The sequence below is a fragment of the Lucilia cuprina genome, chromosome 2 (assembly GCF_022045245.1).
Source record: "Lucilia cuprina isolate Lc7/37 chromosome 2, ASM2204524v1, whole genome shotgun sequence".
Lineage (NCBI taxonomy): Eukaryota > Metazoa > Arthropoda > Insecta > Diptera > Calliphoridae > Lucilia > Lucilia cuprina.
Genome location: NC_060950.1, coordinates 59913558 through 59936997, shown reverse-complemented (window position 1 = coordinate 59936997; position 23440 = coordinate 59913558). Strand labels below are relative to the sequence as shown.

General features: G+C 30.9%; 6 protein-coding genes across 7 annotated transcripts; 5 read left to right on the top strand and 1 right to left on the bottom strand.

Annotated features, from left to right (window-relative positions):
* The first annotated feature begins 403 nt into the window (after positions 1-403).
* LOC111681315 (dynactin subunit 5) lies at positions 404-1323 on the top strand. Its single transcript, XM_023443063.2, has 3 exons — positions 404-564; positions 651-950; positions 1009-1323. Exons 1-3 carry the CDS (start codon positions 517-519, stop codon positions 1225-1227), a joined length of 567 nt encoding a protein of 188 aa, XP_023298831.1. The 5' UTR covers positions 404-516; the 3' UTR covers positions 1228-1323.
* LOC111681314 (ankyrin repeat domain-containing protein 49) lies at positions 1263-2142 on the bottom strand. Its single transcript, XM_023443062.2, has 2 exons — positions 1892-2142; positions 1263-1827 (listed from the first exon to the last, which is right to left on the bottom strand). The coding sequence occupies exons 1-2, from the start codon at positions 2025-2027 to the stop codon at positions 1316-1318; spliced, it is 648 nt and encodes a 215-aa protein (XP_023298830.1). The 5' UTR covers positions 2028-2142; the 3' UTR covers positions 1263-1315.
* A 2121-nt stretch (positions 2143-4263) lies between these two features.
* LOC111681316 (immunoglobulin-binding protein 1) lies at positions 4264-5919 on the top strand. The gene is made up of 3 exons (XM_023443064.2): positions 4264-4521; positions 4582-4790; positions 4905-5919. Exons 1-3 carry the CDS (start codon positions 4405-4407, stop codon positions 5764-5766), a joined length of 1188 nt encoding a protein of 395 aa, XP_023298832.2. The 5' UTR covers positions 4264-4404; the 3' UTR covers positions 5767-5919.
* A 2068-nt stretch (positions 5920-7987) lies between these two features.
* LOC111681312 (coatomer subunit beta') lies at positions 7988-12915 on the top strand. The gene is made up of 4 exons (XM_023443059.2): positions 7988-8499; positions 9994-10613; positions 10671-11253; positions 11317-12915. The coding sequence occupies exons 1-4, from the start codon at positions 8145-8147 to the stop codon at positions 12549-12551; spliced, it is 2793 nt and encodes a 930-aa protein (XP_023298827.2). The 5' UTR covers positions 7988-8144; the 3' UTR covers positions 12552-12915.
* Positions 12916-14364: 1449 nt separating this feature from the next.
* Positions 14365-18723, top strand: LOC111681313 (interferon-inducible double-stranded RNA-dependent protein kinase activator A homolog). 2 transcript variants are annotated; one of them, XM_023443060.2, is made up of 6 exons: positions 14366-14518; positions 14710-15028; positions 15642-15976; positions 16041-16326; positions 16686-16814; positions 18082-18723. In XM_023443060.2, the coding sequence occupies exons 2-6, from the start codon at positions 14774-14776 to the stop codon at positions 18328-18330; spliced, it is 1254 nt and encodes a 417-aa protein (XP_023298828.1). In that variant the 5' UTR covers positions 14366-14518; positions 14710-14773; the 3' UTR covers positions 18331-18723. The 2 variants fall into 2 exon arrangements, with proteins under 2 accessions (XP_023298829.1, XP_023298828.1); XM_023443061.2 differs by lacking the exon at positions 16686-16814 and having other exon boundaries at positions 14365-14518.
* A 2229-nt stretch (positions 18724-20952) lies between these two features.
* LOC111681013 (protein valois) lies at positions 20953-23338 on the top strand. The gene is made up of 5 exons (XM_023442732.2): positions 20953-21435; positions 21490-21681; positions 22185-22356; positions 22424-22607; positions 22667-23338. The coding sequence occupies exons 1-5, from the start codon at positions 21061-21063 to the stop codon at positions 22845-22847; spliced, it is 1104 nt and encodes a 367-aa protein (XP_023298500.2). The 5' UTR covers positions 20953-21060; the 3' UTR covers positions 22848-23338.
* Positions 23339-23440: the final 102 nt, after the last annotated feature.

The window sequence follows — 23440 nt, the reverse complement described above, 5'->3', positions numbered from 1 at the left end:
GATTTTTGTAATAATTTAAAATTACTTTTGCATATTTTATTTGATTTTTGCAAAATTAAAAGTATAAATGATGTTTTTTTCGATAACAATAACATGATCAAAAGAAGTTTTAATGATTTTTTTTTCTAAACCATAAAAAGAGTTCTTTTTTCTGAAATATTTCAATTAAAAAAAGTTTGAATTAACATTGCTATTGTTTTCTCAAAAGAAAATTAAATTTAACTGTCAAAAGTAATGCATTTTCTTATTAACGGTCTATATTCATTGTGATTTGCAATTTCGCTATTGTGAATTTTTAAATTGATTTACCATTCGTTACAATTTAACGGAATTTTGTTTACCTTAAAGCAATATCTTACCTGGCAATACTGTTACACACCTTCGAACTATTGTGATTAGTTGCTGTCATTAATCACAACAAAACAGCTGACGTAAAGAAATAAACAAAAATTTAGTTTGTTTCGCAGTATTAAATATAAATTTTTGCAATTTTTTTAATAATTAATATATAACAAGATGGAAATCGCCAATACTTATTACAGTAAAGATGAATATGTAGAAACGGTAATTATTACTACAACAACAAAATCTTACTATCTTCTACTATGTTCAATTTTTTCTGATGATCTCATTGTTTTGAACATTTCTAGGCTTCTGGCAATAAGGTGAGTCGTCAAACAGTACTATGCGGCTCACAAAATATCGTACTTAATGGTAAAGTTATAGTACAAAGTGGCTCCATTATTCGCGGTGATTTGGCGAATGTACGAACAGGACGTTATTGTGTTATAAGTAAAAATGCCGTAATACGTCCACCCTATAAACAATTTAGCAAAGGTATTGCCTTCTTTCCCATGCATATTGGTGATCATGTTTATGTAGGAGAAGGTGCAGTAGTTTCGGCCGCTGTTATTGGCTCGTTTGTGTATATAGGAAAGAATGCCATAATAGTAAGTTATTTATAGATTGAAGCTTAAATATGTTATTAACGATTTTATTTTAATAAAGGGTCGTCGCTGTGTTTTAAAAGACTGTTGTATTATAGAGGATGGTGCTGTCCTCCCGCCTGAGACCACAGTGGCCAGCTATATGCGTTACACTGCTAAGGGTACCATTGAAGGCGGTCAGGGAAATCCTAATTTTGTACCTGCCGCCATGCAAGATCAAATGATGGATTTTACCAAATCATTTTATGAACATTTTATACGATTGCCTCAGGCCTGCTAACTTCAATAATATTGAAAAAAAATTGCAATTTCTAATTTTATGTAATTTATTCTTATTTTCTCTCAAAAATAAACCTATTTTCTAAGATCTAATCTATTAAACCTGTCTCAACGTCATAAGCACTATGGCCCATTTCAAAAACAGGACCCGTTAAACCGGTGCGTAAAGCTATATCACGGGCTGTTTCTTCGGAGTTATTCAATGCCTGAGCATTAATATTGTGATCCATCATTAGGACGGTGGCAGTATTACGACAATTTGAGACAGTAGCTGCTATATGCAAAGGAGTCTGTTGTCCATCCGATTGGGCATTGACATCGGCTCCATGTTGCAGTAGTAGGAGAGCACATTGTGCATTGCTCCATTTACAGGCCGAATGCAAAGGGGTCCAGCCCATATTTGTTTTGGCATTTGGATCGGCTTTATATTGTATCAGTAGTTTAGCTATATCCTCAAAATTATTGTAACAGGCACGATGTAAGGGGGTATAACCATCGTTGTCTATGGCAGTGACAGCTTCCGGATCTAAACGTAAGATTTCCTTGACCTCACTGAGTTTATTTTCATTGACAGCCCACAAAATCATGCGTTCAATACTGGCTGTTCAAAAGGAAATTTTGTTTTTAAAAATCCCCAACTTTATCGACTTTACTATAGATTTTACCTTGTGGATTACGATCTTCTTCGATAAGTTCATCGGCATCATCATCCCAACCACTGACATGCATGCCCCGTGGTACTTTGGCATAACGCAATTTATCAAATTGAGATTTTTCATCATCTGAATCGTAGTCGGCCATTTTTTATTTTATTTAAATATAATATTTTTTTTCAACGTTTAAGTTTTTCCTAGACCGTGTTAAAATCTTTTTTCGGCAGTTTTCTAGAAATTTGTTTGTTTATATGTCAAAACTAACTATTCACAATAGTTCTGCAAGTTATAAAGTTACCATACCAAATAAATAGCATGTATAACAACAGGGGAGATGAATTATTAAATAACGGTATATAGTTGAAACGAAAAGACGACTTTTCGATTTTTTCTTTTCATGAAAAGTAGATTTTTTGACTTTTTCATTGAATTAAAAGTCGACTTTTAGACTTTCGGCTTTTAGTATATTTTATAAATAGTCGACTTTTTTGAGTGTTTTTTGACATTTCGACTTTTTTGGAATTTTCGATTTTTCCATCATTTTTCGAATTTTCGACTTTTTCCGACTTTTTCTGACTTTTCGACTAATTTCCTGGGGTCAATATTTGGCGAGCTGGATCAAAGGATAAAAAGGTTTTATTGAGGTCTTCATATTATTTCCATATTTCTTCCAAAGGAATGTCATTTCTATAGTTGAAACGAAAAGTCGACTTTTCGACTTTTTTTCATTTAGTTAAAAGTCGACTTTTTGCATTTTATGAAAAATCGATTTTTCGACTTTTTTCGCTTAATTTAAAGTCGACTTTTCGACTATAAGTATTTTATAAATAGTAGACTTTTCGACTTTTTTCCGACATTTTTTTTTTTTACTTTTTTCGAGTTTTTCCGATTATTTTAGAGTTTTTGACTTTTTCCACTTATTTTAAATTTTCGACTATTTTTGAATTTTCGACTTTTTCCGACTTTTTCCGACCTTTCGTCTTTTTTTCGACTTTTTTCGACTTTCTTCGACTATTTTCGACTTTATTCGACTTTTTTCATGCACATAAATAAAACAACCCGACGAAAAACAAACCGTAACAGCTGTTTTATCAAAATAAACATTTTTTTTGGTGTGGTGAGTTATTTTTGTTTACCAAAATTTTACACGTTCCCACGACAATCCACAGTGGGCAGAATGGAAATTTTTGGAAATAAATCTGGCATTTCTAAACGGCTGATCCGATCGCGAATTTGGCGTGAGCGTAGCCAAGAAGTATTCGAGTTACATATTTGTAAACAAAAATAACTCACCACACCAAAAAAAATGTTTATTTTGATAAAACAGCTGTTACGGTTTGTTTTATTTTTCGTCGGGTTGTTTTATTTATGTGCGTTCTTTTTGGAACAAAATAGTTGACTTCGACTTTTCGACAAAGAGTCGATTGTTCGATTATTCGAAAGTCGATTTATAGAACCCTAGAAAGAACTAATTTCAACCCCAGTCTGTGTCAACTTTTTATTTTTTTATATATATGTATTCTATAAATAACTTCACTAACAAAACAACTTATTTGCAACCAAACAATATTGTCTTTTAGAATATCTCAAACGAAAATAAAACAAACAATTTCTGACTTTTCAACTTATGGACTTTTCGACATTTTTCTTTCTGAATTGCGACAATAAAGAGCTTTTTGAAGTGTTCTAAAGTCGACCTTTTTCAATTTATTAAGTCGATTTTTCGACTTTATACAATTTTGAAATTATCGACTTTTTAACTTCATTTTCAAGGTTTACAAATGAACAAACAAGTGATATACATATCATTGATATTTTCATACAAATCTGATAAATTGCTATAAACGATTATTCGACTTTATACAATTTTGAAATTATCGACTTTTTGACTTCTTTTTCAAGGTTTACAAATGAACAAACAAGTGATATACATATTATTGATATTTTCATACAAATCTGATAAATTGCTATAAACGAGACAATGAGATAAAGTTTCGACTTTCTTTTTACATGATAGTCAACTTACCATCTTTATTTAAAAAAGTATTCAACATTGATTTTTCCGACAATATATATTGAACCTTATGTACAAAAATTGTTTTAATAGAAGCTTAACTTGAAATATAACGTTTCTCGAAAGCTGAGTCGACTTATATTGGTATTTCTGATCATTTTGTATTAGCATATATTTCATAGATCTATAATATACACATTTCAATTGAATTTCAAATTTTTAAATCCAAATTAACAATCTGGTAGCGCCAAAACACATTTAAACTAACAAAAAAATATGGCCACTCTACAAACAAATTTTTAGTTGTAACAATAATTTAAACAACCTATTGTGAATGTGACATGAAAAACTGATGCAACTATATGCGAAATCAATTAAATCCAGCTGATTAGTCGTCATTCAATAAACATTGTATCCAGATTTTCTATAAACGACTTGCAAATACCGACAATAAAGCATTATTATTGTGTATATCAAGAAATAAAAATATATATAAAAAATTTCTTTAAAAATGAGTGCCGACAATAGCACAGATAATCGCAAATTAGAAGATATTTTTCTAGAAGGTTGGGAAATATTTGATTTTCTCGATGAAACTACTATTGATACCAATGGCAGTGAATTTCAGGTAGACACCTTAAATTTCTAATTGGAGTAATCTTTTTAAGCTAAATAATTTTCTTTTTAGTCCAAAGTGAAATTGGGCATGCAACAATTCGAATTGGCCACTACGATGGTCAGTCAAATTGGCATGTTCAGCTCCAATGAAATGATTGATGAAGTCCCCACAGAATCATTGCAGTATTTACTACTTCCTTATTTTTTGGGCAAATTAGCTTTACAGCGTAATGAACAGGATCGTGGAGATGTTTTGCGTATTGCTGACATTTATTTGAGGTAAGCGAGTTAAAATTTGTTCATATTATTTATTTACTAACAAGGACAAACTTTTTTAAGTTTAAATTCTACATGTCTTAATTTTTATTAAATTTTCTTGCTTTTATCTTCTAGAGACTTCCTGCAACGTTGTCATGAATATCAGCTTTGTGAGGCTCCCAAACCTAATGATGATGATAAGTCTGACAGACAAGTTAGCGGTTGCATAGACACCCAGGAGCAGTTAGTGGCCTCTGCGGTGGCGCGTAATAATAAAATCGCCCAATTTAAACGTAAAAAAGAACTAGAAGCTCAAATAAAACAAATGAAATTAGCCGTTAAAAGCAACAGCGTCGATGATGAAGTCAAAAGAGATTTCTTTATGAAATACATTAATAGAAGTATTATAGATGCCAATGAAGAAATGCAGAACGTTAAGTTGGAAAGAGGAGTGGTGGAAATGAGAAAACAACGTTTGGCCGAATTTGGAACTACAAAAATGGATGATATTGTTTTACCACCCGGTTCGGTTTCAGGACCTAATCCCTTTAAGGATCAAGCGCCTAGTCATGCTCAAATGCATGATCATGACCACGCTCATAGACATGGACATTCTCATTCATATGGCCCACAACGTCACATGCATATGCCGCCAAAACCCAAACCCATGCAACCCTTTATTATTACCAAAGATGCTACACAAAAAGCGGTCTTTGGTCTCGGCTATCCTAGTTTACCCGTTATGACTGTCGATGAGTTTTATCAACAGCGTGTTGATCAGGGAATTTTCCCGGATGCCGAAAAAATGGCCCAAATTAATAAAGAAAAAGCTTTAGCTGCTGCTCAAGATCCAGAAATTCAAGAGGAAGAAGAAAAAGCTGCTCTCGAGGAACAAATTGAAAATGATGATCCTGAATATATTGCACGTATGCGACGTATGGACGAGTATAAGGATGTGGTTAGACGTGGTGATGGCAATCGTTATAATCGCAGTTAAAAGCTGTCTATATACGTGATATTTTTTATTTGTCTTTAAAAAAAAGTGTTTCAAACACTTAATTTTTCAATAAATACATGATAATATTACGCTAATTTATAAATTACACAATACATTTGTCATAACATATAAACATTACATTAACAAGAGGAATTCTAATTGTTTTTTTGTATAGAAATTCTAAAGAATTTTTTTTTTAGATAACAAAAGTCCTCAGATAGATAAACTTACATTGTTATCTTAATTATTCATAAATAGTATTTAGAGTTATTTTAACACAACTTATTCATATAACGATACAGTGCTAAGAAGAACTAAAGTTTAGGGACTTTTGTCGAGTCTGTGGTCTCGACTAGGTATAGAATCATCAATAGATTAGAGAGTATATATAATAATCTTTAATATTTTATATATACACTATAGTTTATTATCCACTATAGTCTGTATAATGTATAGTTTATATCTACTATATTTCATACAACAAGTAGGAAAGTATAGTCGGGCATGGCTGACCATATAATACCCTATACCATGAGTTTATTTTTAACATTTTTATTTTTTATAAAGAAACTTTTATGTTGAATATTTCCATTAATCCAAAATATTTAAGCAATTTATTGATAAAAAAAACTAAAATTTCTTAATGAGGCTTTATATAGGTCAAATATGGTCCAATCCTCGGTAAATTTGGGAAAAGGATATACATATTTTTAAATAACAGTTATTTTTGTTGAGTTTCATTGCGATACAAATGGTTACAAGTCAATTTTAGACGTTTAAGACATTTTTTGAAGGGGGGTTTGTATGGGGGCTAGGATCAAATAAGGGCCGATCCTTACGAAAATCTGCAGTTTCATTTATACTTATATAAAACTTTGTTGTGTCAATTTTTAGAGAGATAGTAGAATATTTGACGTAATTATGGTATAAAAAGTTTAAATCGGGAGGTACGGTTGTATGGGGGCTAGGTGAAATAATGGACCGATTTCAACCATTTTCAATAGGCTTCGTCCTCGTGCTAAAAAACATGCTTGGTCCAAATTTCATCAAATTATCTTAAAAATTGCGGCCTGTACCTAGCGCACAAGGTTTACATGGACAGCCAGCCGGCCGGACAGACGGACGGACATGTCTTGAACGACTCAAAAAATGATTCTGAATCGATCGGTATACTTAAAGGTGGGTATTGGACAAACATCAGCACAAACGTATAATACCCTCTCCAATATTGTGGTGTAGGGTATAATAAAGTTGATAGATTAACAAAAAGATTATTTGGGTCAACTTACCAAAATTTGCACTTTGTAGTATATTGTGTAAAGTCCTGTAGGACTTAATGCATGGCAAAGAACTTCAGTTGCGTTGCCAGCTTCGAAATAGGAGAAGGTGTTCAATCTAGAAATGTTTCAGGTCAACCAAAAACTTATTGGATGAAAATTATTACTGAATAAAACATTCAAGCTATTGCTTAAAAAACGACTAGTATTAATATCCGAGTGGCAACCGAGATACATAATCGACCACTTTGATTGTAGTTTCATTCTGAAGCCGGACTATGTTATCAAAATACAATTTAATTTAAAACACTAAAACACTTATAGCACTACACATGTATGTATATAAATAGTTTTATTTCACTTTAGAGTACCGTTATAAATGTTTACTTTTCGAAATTAATCTTTTTCAAATCGACCAAAAAAAATATATAATCGTCATGTTTAAAACAGGGTGAACACTAGTATTTTAAATATGTTTGAATTATTGTGTTAAGTTTTAAAATTATTTGAGTCATTCAACTAAAAAGTGGAAGACTCAAATATTTCAATGTTTTGTTTTTAAATAAGACAATTATATTTTTATTATAAGTTTTTCCTATTTTTTTTCTAAATTTTTGCTATTTTATGACAATTTATTATGATATCATGTGAAAGGTCTTTAAGAGGCGCCTTTCATGACTTATAAATTGAAAAAAATATATATTTTTTTCAATTTTTTCCCATCCCTTTATTTCTCACAAAATTTTTGTGCTTGCTCTGTTTTGTTGTTATAAACATATATTTGTTCCAAAATCCCACTTATTTATATCTCACAAATTTCATTCCTATTTAAAATCGTTGAAAATATAAAATTATTGTTGTCTTGTGCAGGCTTTTAGAACATTGACGGCTTACAGTCGATTTTACAGCGCCTCCGATATTTTAAGTGTCAGCCGCACCGTTAATATTTGTCGACACAGAACTTTGGATATGAACAAGTGAAATAAGAAGAATTTTTTCCCCAATTGAAGTTTAATAATTTCTGAAAAAAGTGCAAATATTTTTAAGAAAATAAATTGTAATTTATAGTGATTAATAAAGGATAATAAAAAAAAAAACGAAATGCCATTGAAATTAGATATTAAACGCCGTTTAACATCACGTTCGGACCGTGTAAAATGTGTTGACATACATCCAACTGAACCGTGGATGTTGTGTGCCCTTTACAATGGCCACGTACACATCATGAATTTTGAGAACCAGCAATTGGTAAAAGATTTCGAGGTTTGTGATGTTCCTGTGCGTTCAGGACGTTTTGTGGCACGTAAAAATTGGCTAATCACCGGTTCGGATGATATGCAAATTCGTATTTTCAACTATAATACATTGGAAAAAGTCCATTCATTTGAGGCACATTCAGATTACATACGTTGTATTGCCGTACATCCAACTCAGCCGCTGATATTGACTAGTAGCGGTGAGTAAGAAAATGAAGAAGATAAACAAAATAAAGAGAATTTGAAAAATAATTGTTGAAAACTGAACAGGCGTGATGATATTTATTGTTTGTTGTTGTTAGAAATTCGTCTTATTTGAAACCGAAAATTTAATTTAATATTTTTATTATTGTAGTGGTAGTAGTTGAGATTTTATCAGGCGACCAGACGAAAGATAAATATGCGTTAAATAGATAAAATATGTAATCATGATCAGTATATTGATAAATTAACACTTACTAATAATGTTTTTAATTATTATACCCTACACCACTATAGTGAGGAGGGTATTAAACGTTTGTGCTGATGTTTGTAACATACAAAAATATTGGTCCAATACCCACCTTAAAGTATACCGATCGATTCAGAATTTTTGAGTCGATTAAGACAGGTCCTTATGTACGACTGGCTGGCTGTCCATGTAAACCTTGTGCGCAAGGTACAGGCCGCAATTTTCAAGATAATTTGATGAAATTTGGACCAAGCATGTTTTTTGGCACAGGGACGAAGCCTATTGAAAATGGTTGAAATCGGTCCATTATTTCACCTAGCCCCCATACAACCGTACCTCCCGATTTGAACTTTTTATGCCATAATTACGTCAAATATTCTGCTATCTCTTTAAAAATTGGCACAAATAAGTTTTATATAAGTATAAATGTCGCTGCAGATTTTCGTAAGGATCGGCCTATATTTGACCCTAGCCCCCATACAAACCCCCCTTCAAAAAATGACTTAAACGTTTAAAATTGACTTGTAACCATTTGTATCGCAATGAAACTCAACAAAACTAACTGTAATTTAAAAATATATCCTTTTCCCAAATTTACGAAGGATCGGTCCATATTTGAAAGCCTCATTTAGAAATTTTGTTTTTTTTTATCAATAAATTGCTTAAATATTTTGGAATAATATTTAACATAGGGTATTATATTGTCGGCCATGCCCGACTATACTTTCCTACTTGTTTTTAGTTATCGTTGTAATATTTTATTCTTTTTCATGATATATCGTGATTATTTCACCACACCATTATTTTTCGAAGTATGAATGATGATTTTGTTATCGATAAATAATTTGTGTGAACGTGAAAAGTACTTTTTGTAATTTTATAAATTTTTATTATAGTTCCTTCTTTTTCATTAGTGTACATGTTTTAAGGTTTAAATTTTACAAATTGAGAATTTTAAATGTGATTAAATTTCTTAAAGAATACGATCGGTCGTTGTCTTTAGTAGTAATTTAGATTGAAATTTGTTTTTTGTTTTTATTCTGTATTCTCGTCTGTAGTCTTAAACAAAATTCTACTCTATAGTCCGATATATAGTCTATAGTGTAATCTACAGTCTATATTCTAATCAGTAGTATATTCTATAATATAGTCAATACTCTAGTGTTTCATCCCGGATCAAAAAAATGGAGAAAATTCTTGCATAATTATTTTCTCAATTATATTTTTGTATCTTTTCGTACAGATGACATGCTTATCAAACTATGGAATTGGGAGAAAATGTGGGCTTGCCAGCGTGTATTCGAAGGTCATACACATTATGTAATGCAAATTGTATTCAATCCCAAAGACAATAATACATTTGCATCGGCCTCATTGGATCGTACCGTTAAAGTTTGGCAGTTGGGTTCAAATTTTGCCAACTTTACTCTAGAGGGTCATGAAAAGGGCGTCAACTGTGTAGATTATTATCATGGTGGTGATAAACCCTATTTGATTTCGGGTGCTGATGATCGTTTGGTTAAAATTTGGGATTATCAAAATAAAACTTGTGTACAGACGTTAGAGGGTCATGCACAAAATATATCAGCCGTGTGTTTCCATCCAGAATTACCAATAGTATTGACCGGTTCAGAAGATGGTACTGTACGTATTTGGCATTCGGGTACCTATCGTTTGGAAATCTCTTTGAATTATGGTTACGAACGTGTTTGGACCATTGCCTGTATGCGTGGTACTAATAATGTTGCCTTGGGTTATGATGAAGGTTCCATTATTATTAAAGTTGGGCGGGAGGAACCTGCCATGTCTATGGATGTTATTGGCAGTAAAATTATATGGGCCAAACATTCGGAAATGCAACAGGTAAATACTTAATAGCTAAGTAAAAGTTTAAAAAATTTAATATCTTTTATTCTTTAGGTGAATTTAAAAACTTTGGCTGATGGCACAGAAATCAAGGATGGTGAACGTTTACCAGTAGCTGTTAAAGATATGGGAGCCTGTGAAATTTATCCTCAAACTATTGCCCACAATCCTAATGGTCGTTTTGTGGTAGTTTGTGGTGATGGCGAATACATAATTTATACTTCCATGGCTTTGCGTAATAAAGCATTTGGCTCTGCCCAGGAATTCGTATGGGCTTTGGAAAGCAATGAATATGCCATACGTGAATCTAACGGCACTGTGCGCTTATTCCGCAACTTTAAGGAACGTAAGAGTTTTACTCCAGAATATGGCGCAGAGAGTATTTACGGTGGCTATTTGTTTGGTGTGAAAACATCATCGGGTTTAGCTTTTTATGATTGGGAAACTCTGACTTTAGTAAGACGCATTGAAGTACAACCACGTCATGTATTTTGGAATGAATCTGGTACATTGGTATGTCTTGCTACTGAAGAGTCCTTTTTCATACTGTCCGTTGATACCGGCGCCATTTCGATTGCTTTAGAAACTAAACAAGATTTGGAAGATGATGGCATTGAAAGTGCCTTTGATGTTTTGGGTAATTAAAGTGAACTGATTTAAATTTTGTTTCTATAACTGATTGTTTATCTTTCGTACACAGGCGAAATCAATGAAATTGTTAAAACTGGTCTATGGGTGGGTGATTGCTTCATTTACACCAATTCAGTGAATCGCATTAACTACTATGTGGGTGGTGAAATTGTTACCATTTCTCATTTGGATCGCACTATGTATTTGTTGGGCTATGTACCCAAAGACAATCGCCTTTATATGGGTGACAAGGAACTCAATGTCATTTCCTTTTCGCTACAACTATCGGTATTGGAATATCAAACTGCTGTTATGCGTCGTGATTTTGAAAGGGCTGATTTAGTTTTGCCTACTATACCAAAGGAACATCGTACACGGGTGGCTCATTTCTTGGAGAAACAAGGTTTCAAGTCGCAAGCTTTGCAAGTATCTACCGATCCAGATCATAAATTTGATTTGGCCTTACAAATTGGTGAACTTGATATCGCTGTTAAGTTAGCCAGAGAAGCCGAGAATCCACAAAAATGGTCACAACTGGCAGATGTAGCTTCCCGTAAAAATAATATGGCTTTAGTGAAGGAATGCATGGAAAAGGCCAATGATTTTAGTGGTCTTTTGCTATTGGCCACAGCTTCTGGAGATGCTGAGATGTTGAAATCTTTGGGTGATAATGGCTCCGCCCAAGGACGTCATAATATAGCATTTCTTTCCGCATTTATACGTTCCGATGTCGAACGTTGTTTGGAGATTTTGATAGAAACAAATCGCTTGCCCGAAGCAGCATTCTTTGCACGCACCTACATTCCCAGCCAAATGTCACGCGTAGTCGAACTATGGCGTGAAGAATTGGCTAAATTCAATGAGAAGGCTGGCCAATCTTTGGCTGATCCAGCAAAATATGAAAATCTCTTCCCCGGCTTAGGGGATGCTTTACAAGTAGAGGAATTCCTCAAGCAAAAAGAGCGCCAGCAATTGCCAGCTCATGCTGCTGCTTCATTACCACTCAATATTGATCGTAATCCCTTGGAAGAAATGCAAATGGCCCAACAGAAAGGCATATTTGAGAGTAACTCTAAAGTAGATGTACAAGACTATAAGAAAAGCGATGATTATGTAGGTACTGCTGCCGCTTTAGCATCTGCAACTGCAACAGCCACTAAAGCATCAATATCAATGCCTGCTGCTGCTGCGAAAGACGACGATGATGATGACGATTTAGACTTAGAGATCGAAGGCATAACTTTAGATGATAACATCGATACAACAGATGTCAATTTAGATGATGATTTTCTTAGTGATGATTAAGTATAACAAAGAAAATTGTTACCCAAACATTTCCTCTACATTTATAGAATTCCTCCTATACTCCCTGTCTATCGTCCCCTTTAATATACAACAGCACTCTGTTCGTTTGTCAAGGTCTAGGACCTTTTATTATTAAAAGTTTAAATTTATGTTTAAATATCTCGTACGTATCTTTATTTTCCTCATTTAACGATTACACACAAACCCCGAGATAAAGCGACATAATATTAGTTATTGTCATTTTTATTGTATTGCAATCTGATTTAAAAAAAATTAACATGTTTATACCATAAACAATGAAATATGTATGTAATTATTAATCCTATTTTATTATGATAAAATAAAAAATATAACGAAAATAAAACATTTATTACAAATATTTTGGATTCATCTTTCAACAACTACAAAAAAGAAAACATCTAACGGTTGTCCAACTCAACGAGATAAAAAAAAATCATATGTGGACACATGTCAATTCATTTTATCATGTTTTCATTTAAAAACTTCCTGTTATCGTTGTTTTGTAATATTATCTGCTAACATTTAAAGTGTTGCCGTTTTTTTGCTTTTCTAAAAAGTTATGGGAAAATTTCAAAAATTTTGAATTCTTTACATAGGGTTTTCGGATCGATTGTTAAAACAAAAAGTAAACCTTTTCCGATTTATATTGTAAAAACGTCTTTTTTCGAAAATTTTTAATGTTGTCATTTCCATTCTTTCGATATATTAAGAATATTAAATATATTTTCTTATTATCGACTTTTATTTGCAAAATCGTCAAATCAGCGATTTTTTCTTACAAGATAGTCGACTTAAAGACTCGATTTTTCGACTTTTTTCATTTCGTTAAAAGTCGACTTTTCGACATTTAGTATTTTATAAATAGTCGACTTTTTCCGACTTTTCGAGTTTTTTCGACTATTTTTTTACTTTTTTCCAGTTTTTTCCGACTGTTTTAGAGTTTTTGACATTCTTTCCATTTTTTTTTTAATTTTTGACTTTTAGGCTTTTATTTACAAAGTTGACTTATTGATATTTTGGAACAAATTAGTCTACTTTCGACAAAAAATCGATTGTTCGATTATTTAAAGTCAATTTATAAAAACCCTACCTCTAATTAGGGTTCTATAGTTGAAGCGAAAAGTCGACTTTTCGATTTTTTGCATTTTATGAAAAGTCGACTTTTCGACTTTTTGCTTTTTATGAAAAGTCAACGTTTCGACTTTTTGCATTTAGTTAAAAGTCGATTTTTCGACTTTTTTCATTTAATTAAAAGTCGATTTTTCGAATTTTTTCATTTAATTAAAAGTCGATTTTTCAATTTTTCGACTTTTAATATTTTATAAATAGTCGACTTTTGACTTTTTTCGAATTTTCGACTTTTGACTTTTTTCGACTATTTTCGATTTTTTCCGACCAGAGTTAAAAATTTATAAAGTTGTCAGAAGCGTAAATTTATAATGTTGCCATTTAACATTATATTATTATTATTTACTATTATTATTAATAAAAAATTTTATTTATATTTTTTCTATTTGTTGCAATTTTTGGAGTTTTTTCGACTTCTTTCTATTTTCGACTTTTTCCGACTATTTTCGACTTCTTTCGACTTTTTCGACTTTTTCCGACTTTTCGACTTTTTTTGCCTCTTTCCGACTTTTTTCGACTTTTATTAACAAAGTCGACTTTTCGACTTTTTTGAAACAAAATAGTAGACTTCGACTTTTTTCGACAAAAAGTCGATTGTTCGATTATTCGAAAGTCGATTTATAGAACCCTACCTCTAATCTATGTAAAAAAGTACGACAGTATGGCATCACTGCGGGTTGTAGAAAATTTTTTCTTCATTATTTCTCGTATTTTTTCTAGTGCAAAACATCGATTTTGCTGCTCTTTATTTGAAGATAAATTTGGTGAAAATTACAATTTATTTTTAAATAAAAATCAGTGCAAATCAACAGCTAAAGGTAATTCATTATATTTATTATATTGTTTATCAAATATTTTCTTTATTTCTATAGAAAAAAAGAACAAAAACTTAATATCAATTTTTCTGCCAGGGGTAATTTATCTTGTCAGCGTTATTGATTTTTTTCTGGGCTTTAATTTTTATATGTATCCATATGTTTTTTTTTCTTCTATTCACAAACGTCTGCAGATATCATACAGAATAATTACTGGACAGGAAATATTAATTTATTTATAAAAAAATCTATTGGAAAATGGATTCTGTACCAAATCCTGATATGATGCAGCAGCAGGCCGGCTATGCACCACGACGTCAATATGACCAAATGCCTGCTAATGTTGCTGCTATGCCTCCAGTTAATTTGCCAAATGGTCAGGGACAAGCGGGTGGAGCTGTGCCAGCTGCCCCCACTAAGATTTTGCAAAGGCCGGCTAAAGTCAAAAAGGAAAAAATCGATGATTTAATTGCTACCACCAGCAAGATGACAATTGAGGAATCATTAAAGTTGGTAAGTTGATAGAAATTTCTAAGTTATGCAGAAAAATTTTGCTTAATTTATACTAAAGTATAGACTAAATCACAGACTAAACTATAGGTGGGACTATTGACTTAACTAGACTATTTACTAGAACATAAACTATAACTACACTATAGGCTAATCTACAGAGTTGAGTATATACTAGATTATAGACAGGGCTATATATTATAATATAAACTATACTACAGGTTAGACTGTAAACTAAAAAGACTATACATATTAGACTCTAGATTCGATTATAAACAAAATTTGGTTTTATTTTGTAACTTTTAGAGACAGATTCAGAAACTAAACTACAAGTTAGATTATAAACTAAAAAAGACTATATTGGACTCTAGATTCTATTATAAACTAAATTTGGATTTAATCTGTAACATTTGGTGACTGATTCCAGTTTTAATTGAAACAAATAAATTTTTATTTTAACGTGATATTGATCTATTAAAAAAATATAATTTTTAGCATTTTATATCCCACACGTGTTAATTTAAAACAACTATTAGTCATGTAATAAATATCTATAGAATGACATTAAATAATTAGCACCATAGTGTTATAACTAAGATCATATATTAATTTTCAGACTGATGCAAATGGTGTCGCTATGAAAACACCCGTTTCATTGCTTCAAGAACTACTTAGCCGTCGTGGCATAACTCCCAGTTATGAATTGGTGCAAATCGAGGGGGCCATACATGAACCCACCTTCCGTTATCGTGTATCATTTAACGATAAAGATGTACCATTTACAGCTATGGGCGCTGGTCGCTCTAAAAAAGAGGCTAAACATTCAGCTGCAAGAGCTTTAATTGATAAATTAACTGGAGTACAATTGCCGGAACCGCAAACTTCACCGGCTGGTTCGAATGCTGCAGCTGGTATGGATGGTAATGCTAATGCTGCCGGTAGTGGGGGAGAGTAAGTTACATACGAAATATATTTTATTTAGTTATAATTAAAATTATATTTCTTTTCTTTACAGTGGTGCCGATAAAATTGTTGGCAATCCCATTGGTTGGCTTCAAGAAATGTGCATGTCTCGCCGCTGGCCCCCACCAAACTATGAAACTGAAACTGAAGTTGGTTTGCCACATGAGCGGCTCTTTACCATTGCTTGTACTATACTAAATTTCCGTGAAGTTGGCAAAGGTAAAAGCAAGAAAATTGCCAAACGTACGGCTGCTCATAAAATGTGGACTCGTTTGCAGGAGACACCCATTGATAATAATCAATTGGTTGAAACTATGGGCACCGATTTGGGTGGCGATGTAAGTACTTTCTTTTTTTTAATTATTTAACACTTAACTTAATTTCTTAATTATGTGTTTTGATACAATTAAGGGTGGTTAGTTAAAGGTTTTTATTTGATTTTTTTTAACTAAGGGTGGTTATTTATACGTTTTACATATATTCTTTTGTATGGTACATGATTTTATGGTATAGTGTCTGTTTTGTTTTGTTAACTTCTGATATATTTTCAAATCACCTTTATAGTTGGTATTATTATTTCGAATTATAATATTTTTATATATAATTTCCTCTTATGTACGTTTATCGTATTGTAGTATACATCTTGAGATAGATGTTGATTTTTTTTCATTTTTTGTTTGTTTATGTTTTCTTACAGAAATCCAATTATTATGGTGATTTGAAAGATATCACGGTACCAACACTTACCAGTCAACATAGCAGTAAAGTTTCACAATTCCATAAGACTCTTAAGAATTCTACTGGCAAAAAATTAATTAAATTGCAGGTGAGAAGATAGCGAGAGTATAAACTTATTTGAAAATACATAGTAATATGAATAAGGTTTTTTTTAGTCAATAGATCATAGTGTAGTAATAGACAAGTTTAACATCTAGCCTATGGTGTAGTTTATAGTCTAGGCTATAGCCTAGACTAGACTATAGTCTAGTCCATAATCTTGTCTATAATCTAAACTATAGTCTAGTCTATAGTCCAGTCTATAGTCTAATCTTTAGACTAGTCTTTAGTCTAGTCTGTAGTCTAGTCTATAGTTTAGTCTATAGTTCAGTCTATAGTCCAGTGTATAATCTAGTCTATAGTCTAATCTATAGTCTAGTCTATAGTCTAGTCTATAGTATAATCTATAGTCTAACCTGTAGTCTAGTCTATAGACTGGTCTATAGTCTAGTCAATACACTGGTCTATATCTAGTCTATAGTCTGTCTAATGTCCAGTATATAGTTTAGTCTAATCTATAGTTTAATCTAAAGTTTAGTCTACAGTTTAATCTATAATTTAGTTTATAGTCTATCCAATGGTCCATAGTCTTGTCTATGGTCTAGTCTGTAGTCTAGTCCATTGCCTAGTCTGTAGTCTCGTCCACAGTCTAGTCTACATCTAAAGTCTAGTCAAAAGTCTAATCTATAGTTAAGTCTAAAGTCTAGTCTATAGTTTAGTCTATAGTCAAGTCTATAGTCAAGTCTATAGTTTAGTCTATAGTTTAGTTTGAAGTCAAGTCTATAGTTTAGTCTGTAGTCTAGTTTGTAGTCTAGTCTATAGTCTAGTCTATAGTCTAGTCTATAATCTAGTCTATAGTCTAGTCTATAATCTAGTCTATAGTCTAGTCTATTGTCTAGTCTATAGTCTAGTCTATAGTCTAGTCTATAGTCTAGTCTATAGTCTAGTCTATAGTCTAGTCTATAGTCTAGTCTATAGTCTAGTCTATAATCTAGTCTATAGTCTAGTCTATAGTCTGGTCTATAATCTAGTCTATAGTCTAGTCTATGGTCTAGTCTATAATCTCGTCTATAGTCTAGTCTATAGTCTAGTCTATTGTCTAGTTTATAGTCTGGTCTATAGTCTAGTCTATAGTCTAGTCTATAGTCTACTCTATTGTCTAGTCTATAGTCTAGTCTAGTCTATAATCCATATATAACACGTTCATTATTACATCATTTTTAAAATTCAAAATTTCCAGGAAATATCTAGTAATTTACATTATTTTAAACTATTGACTAACTATACCTTTTTGTTGCTTTTTATTTTACTTACAGAAAACTTGCCTAAAAGATCCCAAAATAGATTATGTCAAACTTTTGGGTGAAATTGCACATGAAAATCAATTTGAGGTAACTTACGTGGACATCGAAGAGAAGACTTTCACTGATAAATTTCAATGTTTGGTACAACTATCCACTCTACCGGTGGGTGTTTGTCATGGTTCTGGCACTACACCAGCTGATGCCAAAAAGATGGCTGCACAAAATGCTTTGGAATATTTGAAAATTATGACTAAAAAATGAATTCAAAGTAATTGTGTAAAATCACTTTAAGTTTTTACACACTGTTTGTATTGCAGCTGTTTGAAATGGAAAATTGACAACATTTCTCGAACCAACAAAATATGAAATTCAAAGCAGGGTGTAGAGAAAGATGGGTTTGTTTATTTTTTAAATTGTGTGTGTTTTTTTTTTTTTTTTGTATTTGCTACTTGACTTCTGATAAATTTTTATTTTTTAACTTAAATTTTTGAAAAAATATTTTTTTTTTGCATTATTGTGTTATTTAAAATGAAATAAATAATTATTGAAAATATCAGTTAAAGAATGATTTAAAAGGAATTTGGAATTATTAATTATGTTGAGAATTATTATTGTTTTTTTTTCACTTTTTTTAGTTTTAAAAGCCCATAAAACAAGCAGCTGATATGCATTAAAAAAAACTTAAAAAATAAATAATTTATATTATTTAACTAAATACATAAATAACTAATATATAAAATATGCATTTTGCAATTATCAATTATAATTAAAAGTATAACTAAAAAAAATTATATATTAAAAAAAAAACATAAAAAATTTCATGAAATATTACAACACAAAAATGCTTAAACATATTAAAACAAAACTTAAAAAATTTAAATGTTACTCTTAAGAGAAAAACAAAAAGAAACTTAAAAATCAATAATTAAACTTTTTTGACAAAACTAAAAAGTGTAAGATGGAAAATTTATATTTTAAGTTATAGTTATTTATGTAACTAGTTCAATTGTAAAAGAAAAAAAAAACATTAGAGTTGGTTTAACTAATACAGCATAACAACAACATAGGAACTTATAAAAATCCTCCCTTTCCAACCAGCAAAGAAAAAGGAAAATAGAAAAATAAAGAAAAACTAATTAAATTTTTTCTTTTTCAAAACATGCAAAACAACTAAATAAAATCTTGTTTAAATCTTATAGTTGCTGCAAACTATATGCAATTTAAACACCTACAAGCTATACTTTGCATGGACCTAATGATGAATTTTCCATACTTAAAAATTAACACTATAAAATAAATATTACATAAAAAATATAAAAAAAAAAACAAATCTTAAGATCAAACTTATAAAAAACATTAAAAAAACAAACATTATTTCATAAACTGTTTAATTTTGAGTTTTTTTTTCATTTAATTTACAAATTATTCTTAATACAACAAGTAATCTGGAAAATTATTACATTATTTTAGTGCAAAGTGTAGAGGTTGTAATTTCAATACAAATTAAAAATTAATAAAAAAAAATATTTAAAATTCTAAACTTTACCCCTAAAAGTTATTTTTTTTTAAATAACAATATTTTGCTTTTAAATCAATAAATTTTTTTTGCAAAATATTATTATTAAAAAAAAATTTCTTAAGCGGTATTTTAAAAACTTTTCTAATATTTATTCTGGCATAAAGAATTAATTATGTTTAAAATAATATTTATACTAAAAAAAATTATTGTAAAATTATTTAAGCTTAAAACAAACAACAATTAAATGAAAGACACCTCGTACATTTGTTTATACAATTTTTTTTTTTTATTTCTAACTTTTTTGATATACATATTATTTACTACAACAATTTATGTTCATTTTTCTGGGATTTTGTCTATAAAATATATTTTGTAAAATTCATTAGAATTTATAGAGTATATATAAGCAAACATATTTAAATTACATTACAACAATATTTCAATAAACAATGTAAAACACTGAAACACAATATTAATTAAAAGAAAATATTCATTAAATAAAAAACAAGTAATTGATGTGCAAACAAATATTGTTTTTTTTTACTTTGGGAGTGAAAGAAGACAAAAAAAAACTCTAAACGTCTTTTTTAATTACTCGTCCGATTTTGTGCACTTGGTTACGTCGATCGAGATTAGACTAACCATAACGTAATCACTCGATCGGTGGTTAATTATGTTGAGCGATAGCCAGCCCTTAGGGTAGCTATGTGTTACTTACAGATATCCTCAAAAAATCATCTTAATGAGGAAACGATGTTTTTGAGGAATATAAGACTATGATTGGAAAACAGTTTCTCGAATGCCGTTGGATGTATCACCTCAAATAGAATATAACACAGTTGCAGTTTCCCCCGATGTCAGAAAGATTATTGAATGTACGATAACTGCATTCCGCGTTACATACATGATCCATTCGATAAAACATCGTACAGGGCAGGAATATGCGATTACAGATTATCGTATAAATATCAATATTGTATTTAGCCGCCCACAGAGTATTGCGAAAGTTGAACATATACTGCCACGTAAAACAAGAGTAGTTCTAGCACAAAATCTATCTATTTATCTATCTATCTATCTATCTATCTATCTATCTATCTATCTATCTATCTATCTATCTATCTATCTATCTATCTATGTATCTATCTATCTATCTATCTATCTATCTATCTATCTATCTATCTATCTATCTATCTATCTATCTATCTATCTATCTATCTATCTATCTGTCTGTCTGTCTGTCTGTCTGTCTGTCTGTCTGTCTGTCTATCTATCTATCTCCCCCTAATAATTCCTTTTTCACAGTGTGGCATCACCTCCAAATAAAAATCATACACTTCTTGTACAACGCTGTGCAGGTCTCTTCTTCTTCGTTTATATTAATTAGGAAAAGGTGTTTAAGACAACGAAAAAATATCAATTTTCTTAAACTCTCTTTAGTTTTATTTCAAAAAAAATAAAAAACCGAAAATATGCTACCCCTAACTTATGGTGCAATTTATAAAACACCCGACGACTACAATCCGCCACAGGAAACTGACTTAGCCGACAATACTCACTATCCCAATTTGAATTCACGCGACTACGCAAAGCGCCCTTTAAACCAGAATGTGCGTATGTATGGCGCCTGGGAATGCATTGCCATCAGCACAAAATGTGATGACGAAAAAGGAAATATAGCTATAGCCACCAATAAATTAAGTGGTCGTAATTGGTTAGGCTCCTTGTGGGCTTTCGAGAAGAGCCAGGTGAAAAATGATAAAAACTCAATGGATATGTCAACAGCATGCTATAAGTTAGAAAGTCCAGCCATTATAAATTGTATCGAATTTGTAGAACCTAATACAGTAAGTTTAAAATAAAATTTGTAAATATTTTCATATATTTAACATTGTCTACAGTTACTTTTAGGATTCAACTCTGGGAGACTGCAACTTTGGTCTATTCAATCTGATGTGTGTTTACCGAAAAATCCCTATTGTCCCTTTCTGACTGGTGATGAATGTGAGCATATGAAACCTATCACATGTTTAACGGGCTTTAAAACGAATGTCCATAAGGCGGCGACGGGTAGTAAAGATGGTGTTTTAAAGGTAGGTTGGAATATACATATACGTTGGTAAAGTGTATTACTGTACATAACTGTTCAAAGTTATGTGTTGTCTACATTAGCCTCGTGCTTTCGTTTTACCTCAAGCTAAGACCACAGATTAATAAAATATTTGAAACTTTATATTAAAATTATTGAAATTATTGATGGCGCTTTATCCTTTTGCACCAGCCAAGTAAATCTCCCATCCCTTGATTTTTTTAAGGGGGCACGGAGTAATCTCAAATTTAACAAAAATAAGACACTTGTTTGTTTCTGGTAATTTGTTTAATGTGAATGGTATTGTTGTTGTAACTGCAAATAATTTAGACAATTTAATCCAGAAGGTTTTTGGACTAAACATTTTGTAACTTCTAGATTATTTGGATAGAATATAAACTAATTATAAAGAAATAATGGTATCAGAATTTTCTAAATTTTATAAAATGTATTTGAAATTTAATTTAATTTTTATAGAAAATTAAAAAAACAATAATTTTTCCTTAGATTTGGGACATGAGCAAAGGTGATTTAAATCCACAACAAAGTTATAGTTATGCTCATATGGATTCTATAACTGGATTAACTTCATCTCCCACGAATGATGCTATATTTACTACTTGTTCATTAGACAAATCCTGTCTGCTATGGGATGATCGTGAAACTAGACCGGCAATTGGTAATAGATAATTAATTAAAAAATTTTAACAGCGAATATATTTTACTAACTTTCATCTCAAAAAAAGCCTTATACAATGAACATAATGTGCGTTTTAAAACGGTTAATTGGGCATTAGATCCTCAGGACAATTGTGTGTATTTAGGTGATGAATCTGGTAATGTATTAACAATTGATACACGCAAACCCAAGGAGTTATTAAATAAAACACAATACTTTGATCGTCCCATAAGAAAAATATCACCAAATGGGTAAAATTACTTAAATACTTCTAAAAGAAACAATTTTTTATTTACTCTTTTTATTACAGAGAAAATTTAGCTGTTGTGGCCGATTCAAATTGCATTAAAGTGGCAAAATCCTGCTCAAATGAAATATTCTATGAAAATAATAAAAGTCAGCATTTTATACGAGACTGTGCTTGGCTAACGTCGGACGAGTTAGTAACCGTTGGTTATGAAGGTAAATTGCGTGGTCATGAAATACAATAAATTTTACAAAGTTTCTAAGATAAACATAAATGCAATATATCGTTTAAAAAAAAAAAAACACAATAGTAATAGTTAATTCCAAAAGCTTAGAATTAGTCTAGCATTTGCGATAATCAAAATACACATGAAAATAATTTTATATTATGAAACTTTACCGTGAGTGGTATCAAGTAGGTTTGCAAATTTGTCACACTATTTAATTTGACTTTTACTACTACGAATTAAATTCAAATAGAAAAATACAATAATAATTTCTTTCATACTGGGTGTTTGTTTGAATTTACAATAAATTCTCAATGCCATGAATTATTTTAATTTACTTAAAACATTTTTATAATTTCATTTTAATAAAAAAATAAATATTCATGTAATATATATTTTTTAATTTTCAATAAGTATTTCATTTACTAATATACCGCTACTTGAAGCAATTTTTACTATTTTAAGTATGTACACTAATAAAGCTGATATTTTTGAAAAAATAACTGAAATCGAAAGCTAATAACCTTCTTATTTAAATCTATGTACATAATTTATTGCAATGGTGGCATCTCTTACTTGAACAGCGAGAAGTTGCATAGTTGGCAACGCGT

Coding starts and splice junctions, on each gene's coding strand:
- LOC111681315 (XM_023443063.2), top strand. CDS start 517: ATGGAAATCGCCAATACTTATTACAGTAAAGATGAATATGTAGAAACG. Junction 565..650: donor AAGATGAATATGTAGAAACG/GTAATTATTACT, acceptor GAACATTTCTAG/GCTTCTGGCAATAAGGTGAG. Junction 951..1,008: donor TAGGAAAGAATGCCATAATA/GTAAGTTATTTA, acceptor ATTTTAATAAAG/GGTCGTCGCTGTGTTTTAAA.
- LOC111681314 (XM_023443062.2), bottom strand. CDS start 2,027: ATGGCCGACTACGATTCAGATGATGAAAAATCTCAATTTGATAAATTG. Junction 1,828..1,891: donor AGAAGATCGTAATCCACAAG/GTAAAATCTATA, acceptor CCTTTTGAACAG/CCAGTATTGAACGCATGATT.
- LOC111681316 (XM_023443064.2), top strand. CDS start 4,405: ATGAGTGCCGACAATAGCACAGATAATCGCAAATTAGAAGATATTTTT. Junction 4,522..4,581: donor CCAATGGCAGTGAATTTCAG/GTAGACACCTTA, acceptor TTTTCTTTTTAG/TCCAAAGTGAAATTGGGCAT. Junction 4,791..4,904: donor ATTGCTGACATTTATTTGAG/GTAAGCGAGTTA, acceptor TTTATCTTCTAG/AGACTTCCTGCAACGTTGTC.
- LOC111681312 (XM_023443059.2), top strand. CDS start 8,145: ATGCCATTGAAATTAGATATTAAACGCCGTTTAACATCACGTTCGGAC. Junction 10,614..10,670: donor AACATTCGGAAATGCAACAG/GTAAATACTTAA, acceptor TTTATTCTTTAG/GTGAATTTAAAAACTTTGGC. Junction 11,254..11,316: donor AAGTGCCTTTGATGTTTTGG/GTAATTAAAGTG, acceptor TTTCGTACACAG/GCGAAATCAATGAAATTGTT.
- LOC111681313 (XM_023443060.2), top strand. CDS start 14,774: ATGGATTCTGTACCAAATCCTGATATGATGCAGCAGCAGGCCGGCTAT. Junction 16,327..16,685: donor GCACCGATTTGGGTGGCGAT/GTAAGTACTTTC, acceptor GTTTTCTTACAG/AAATCCAATTATTATGGTGA. Junction 16,815..18,081: donor AAAAATTAATTAAATTGCAG/GTGAGAAGATAG, acceptor TTTTACTTACAG/AAAACTTGCCTAAAAGATCC.
- LOC111681013 (XM_023442732.2), top strand. CDS start 21,061: ATGCTACCCCTAACTTATGGTGCAATTTATAAAACACCCGACGACTAC. Junction 21,682..22,184: donor GTAAAGATGGTGTTTTAAAG/GTAGGTTGGAAT, acceptor ATTTTTCCTTAG/ATTTGGGACATGAGCAAAGG. Junction 22,608..22,666: donor AGAAAAATATCACCAAATGG/GTAAAATTACTT, acceptor TTTTTATTACAG/AGAAAATTTAGCTGTTGTGG.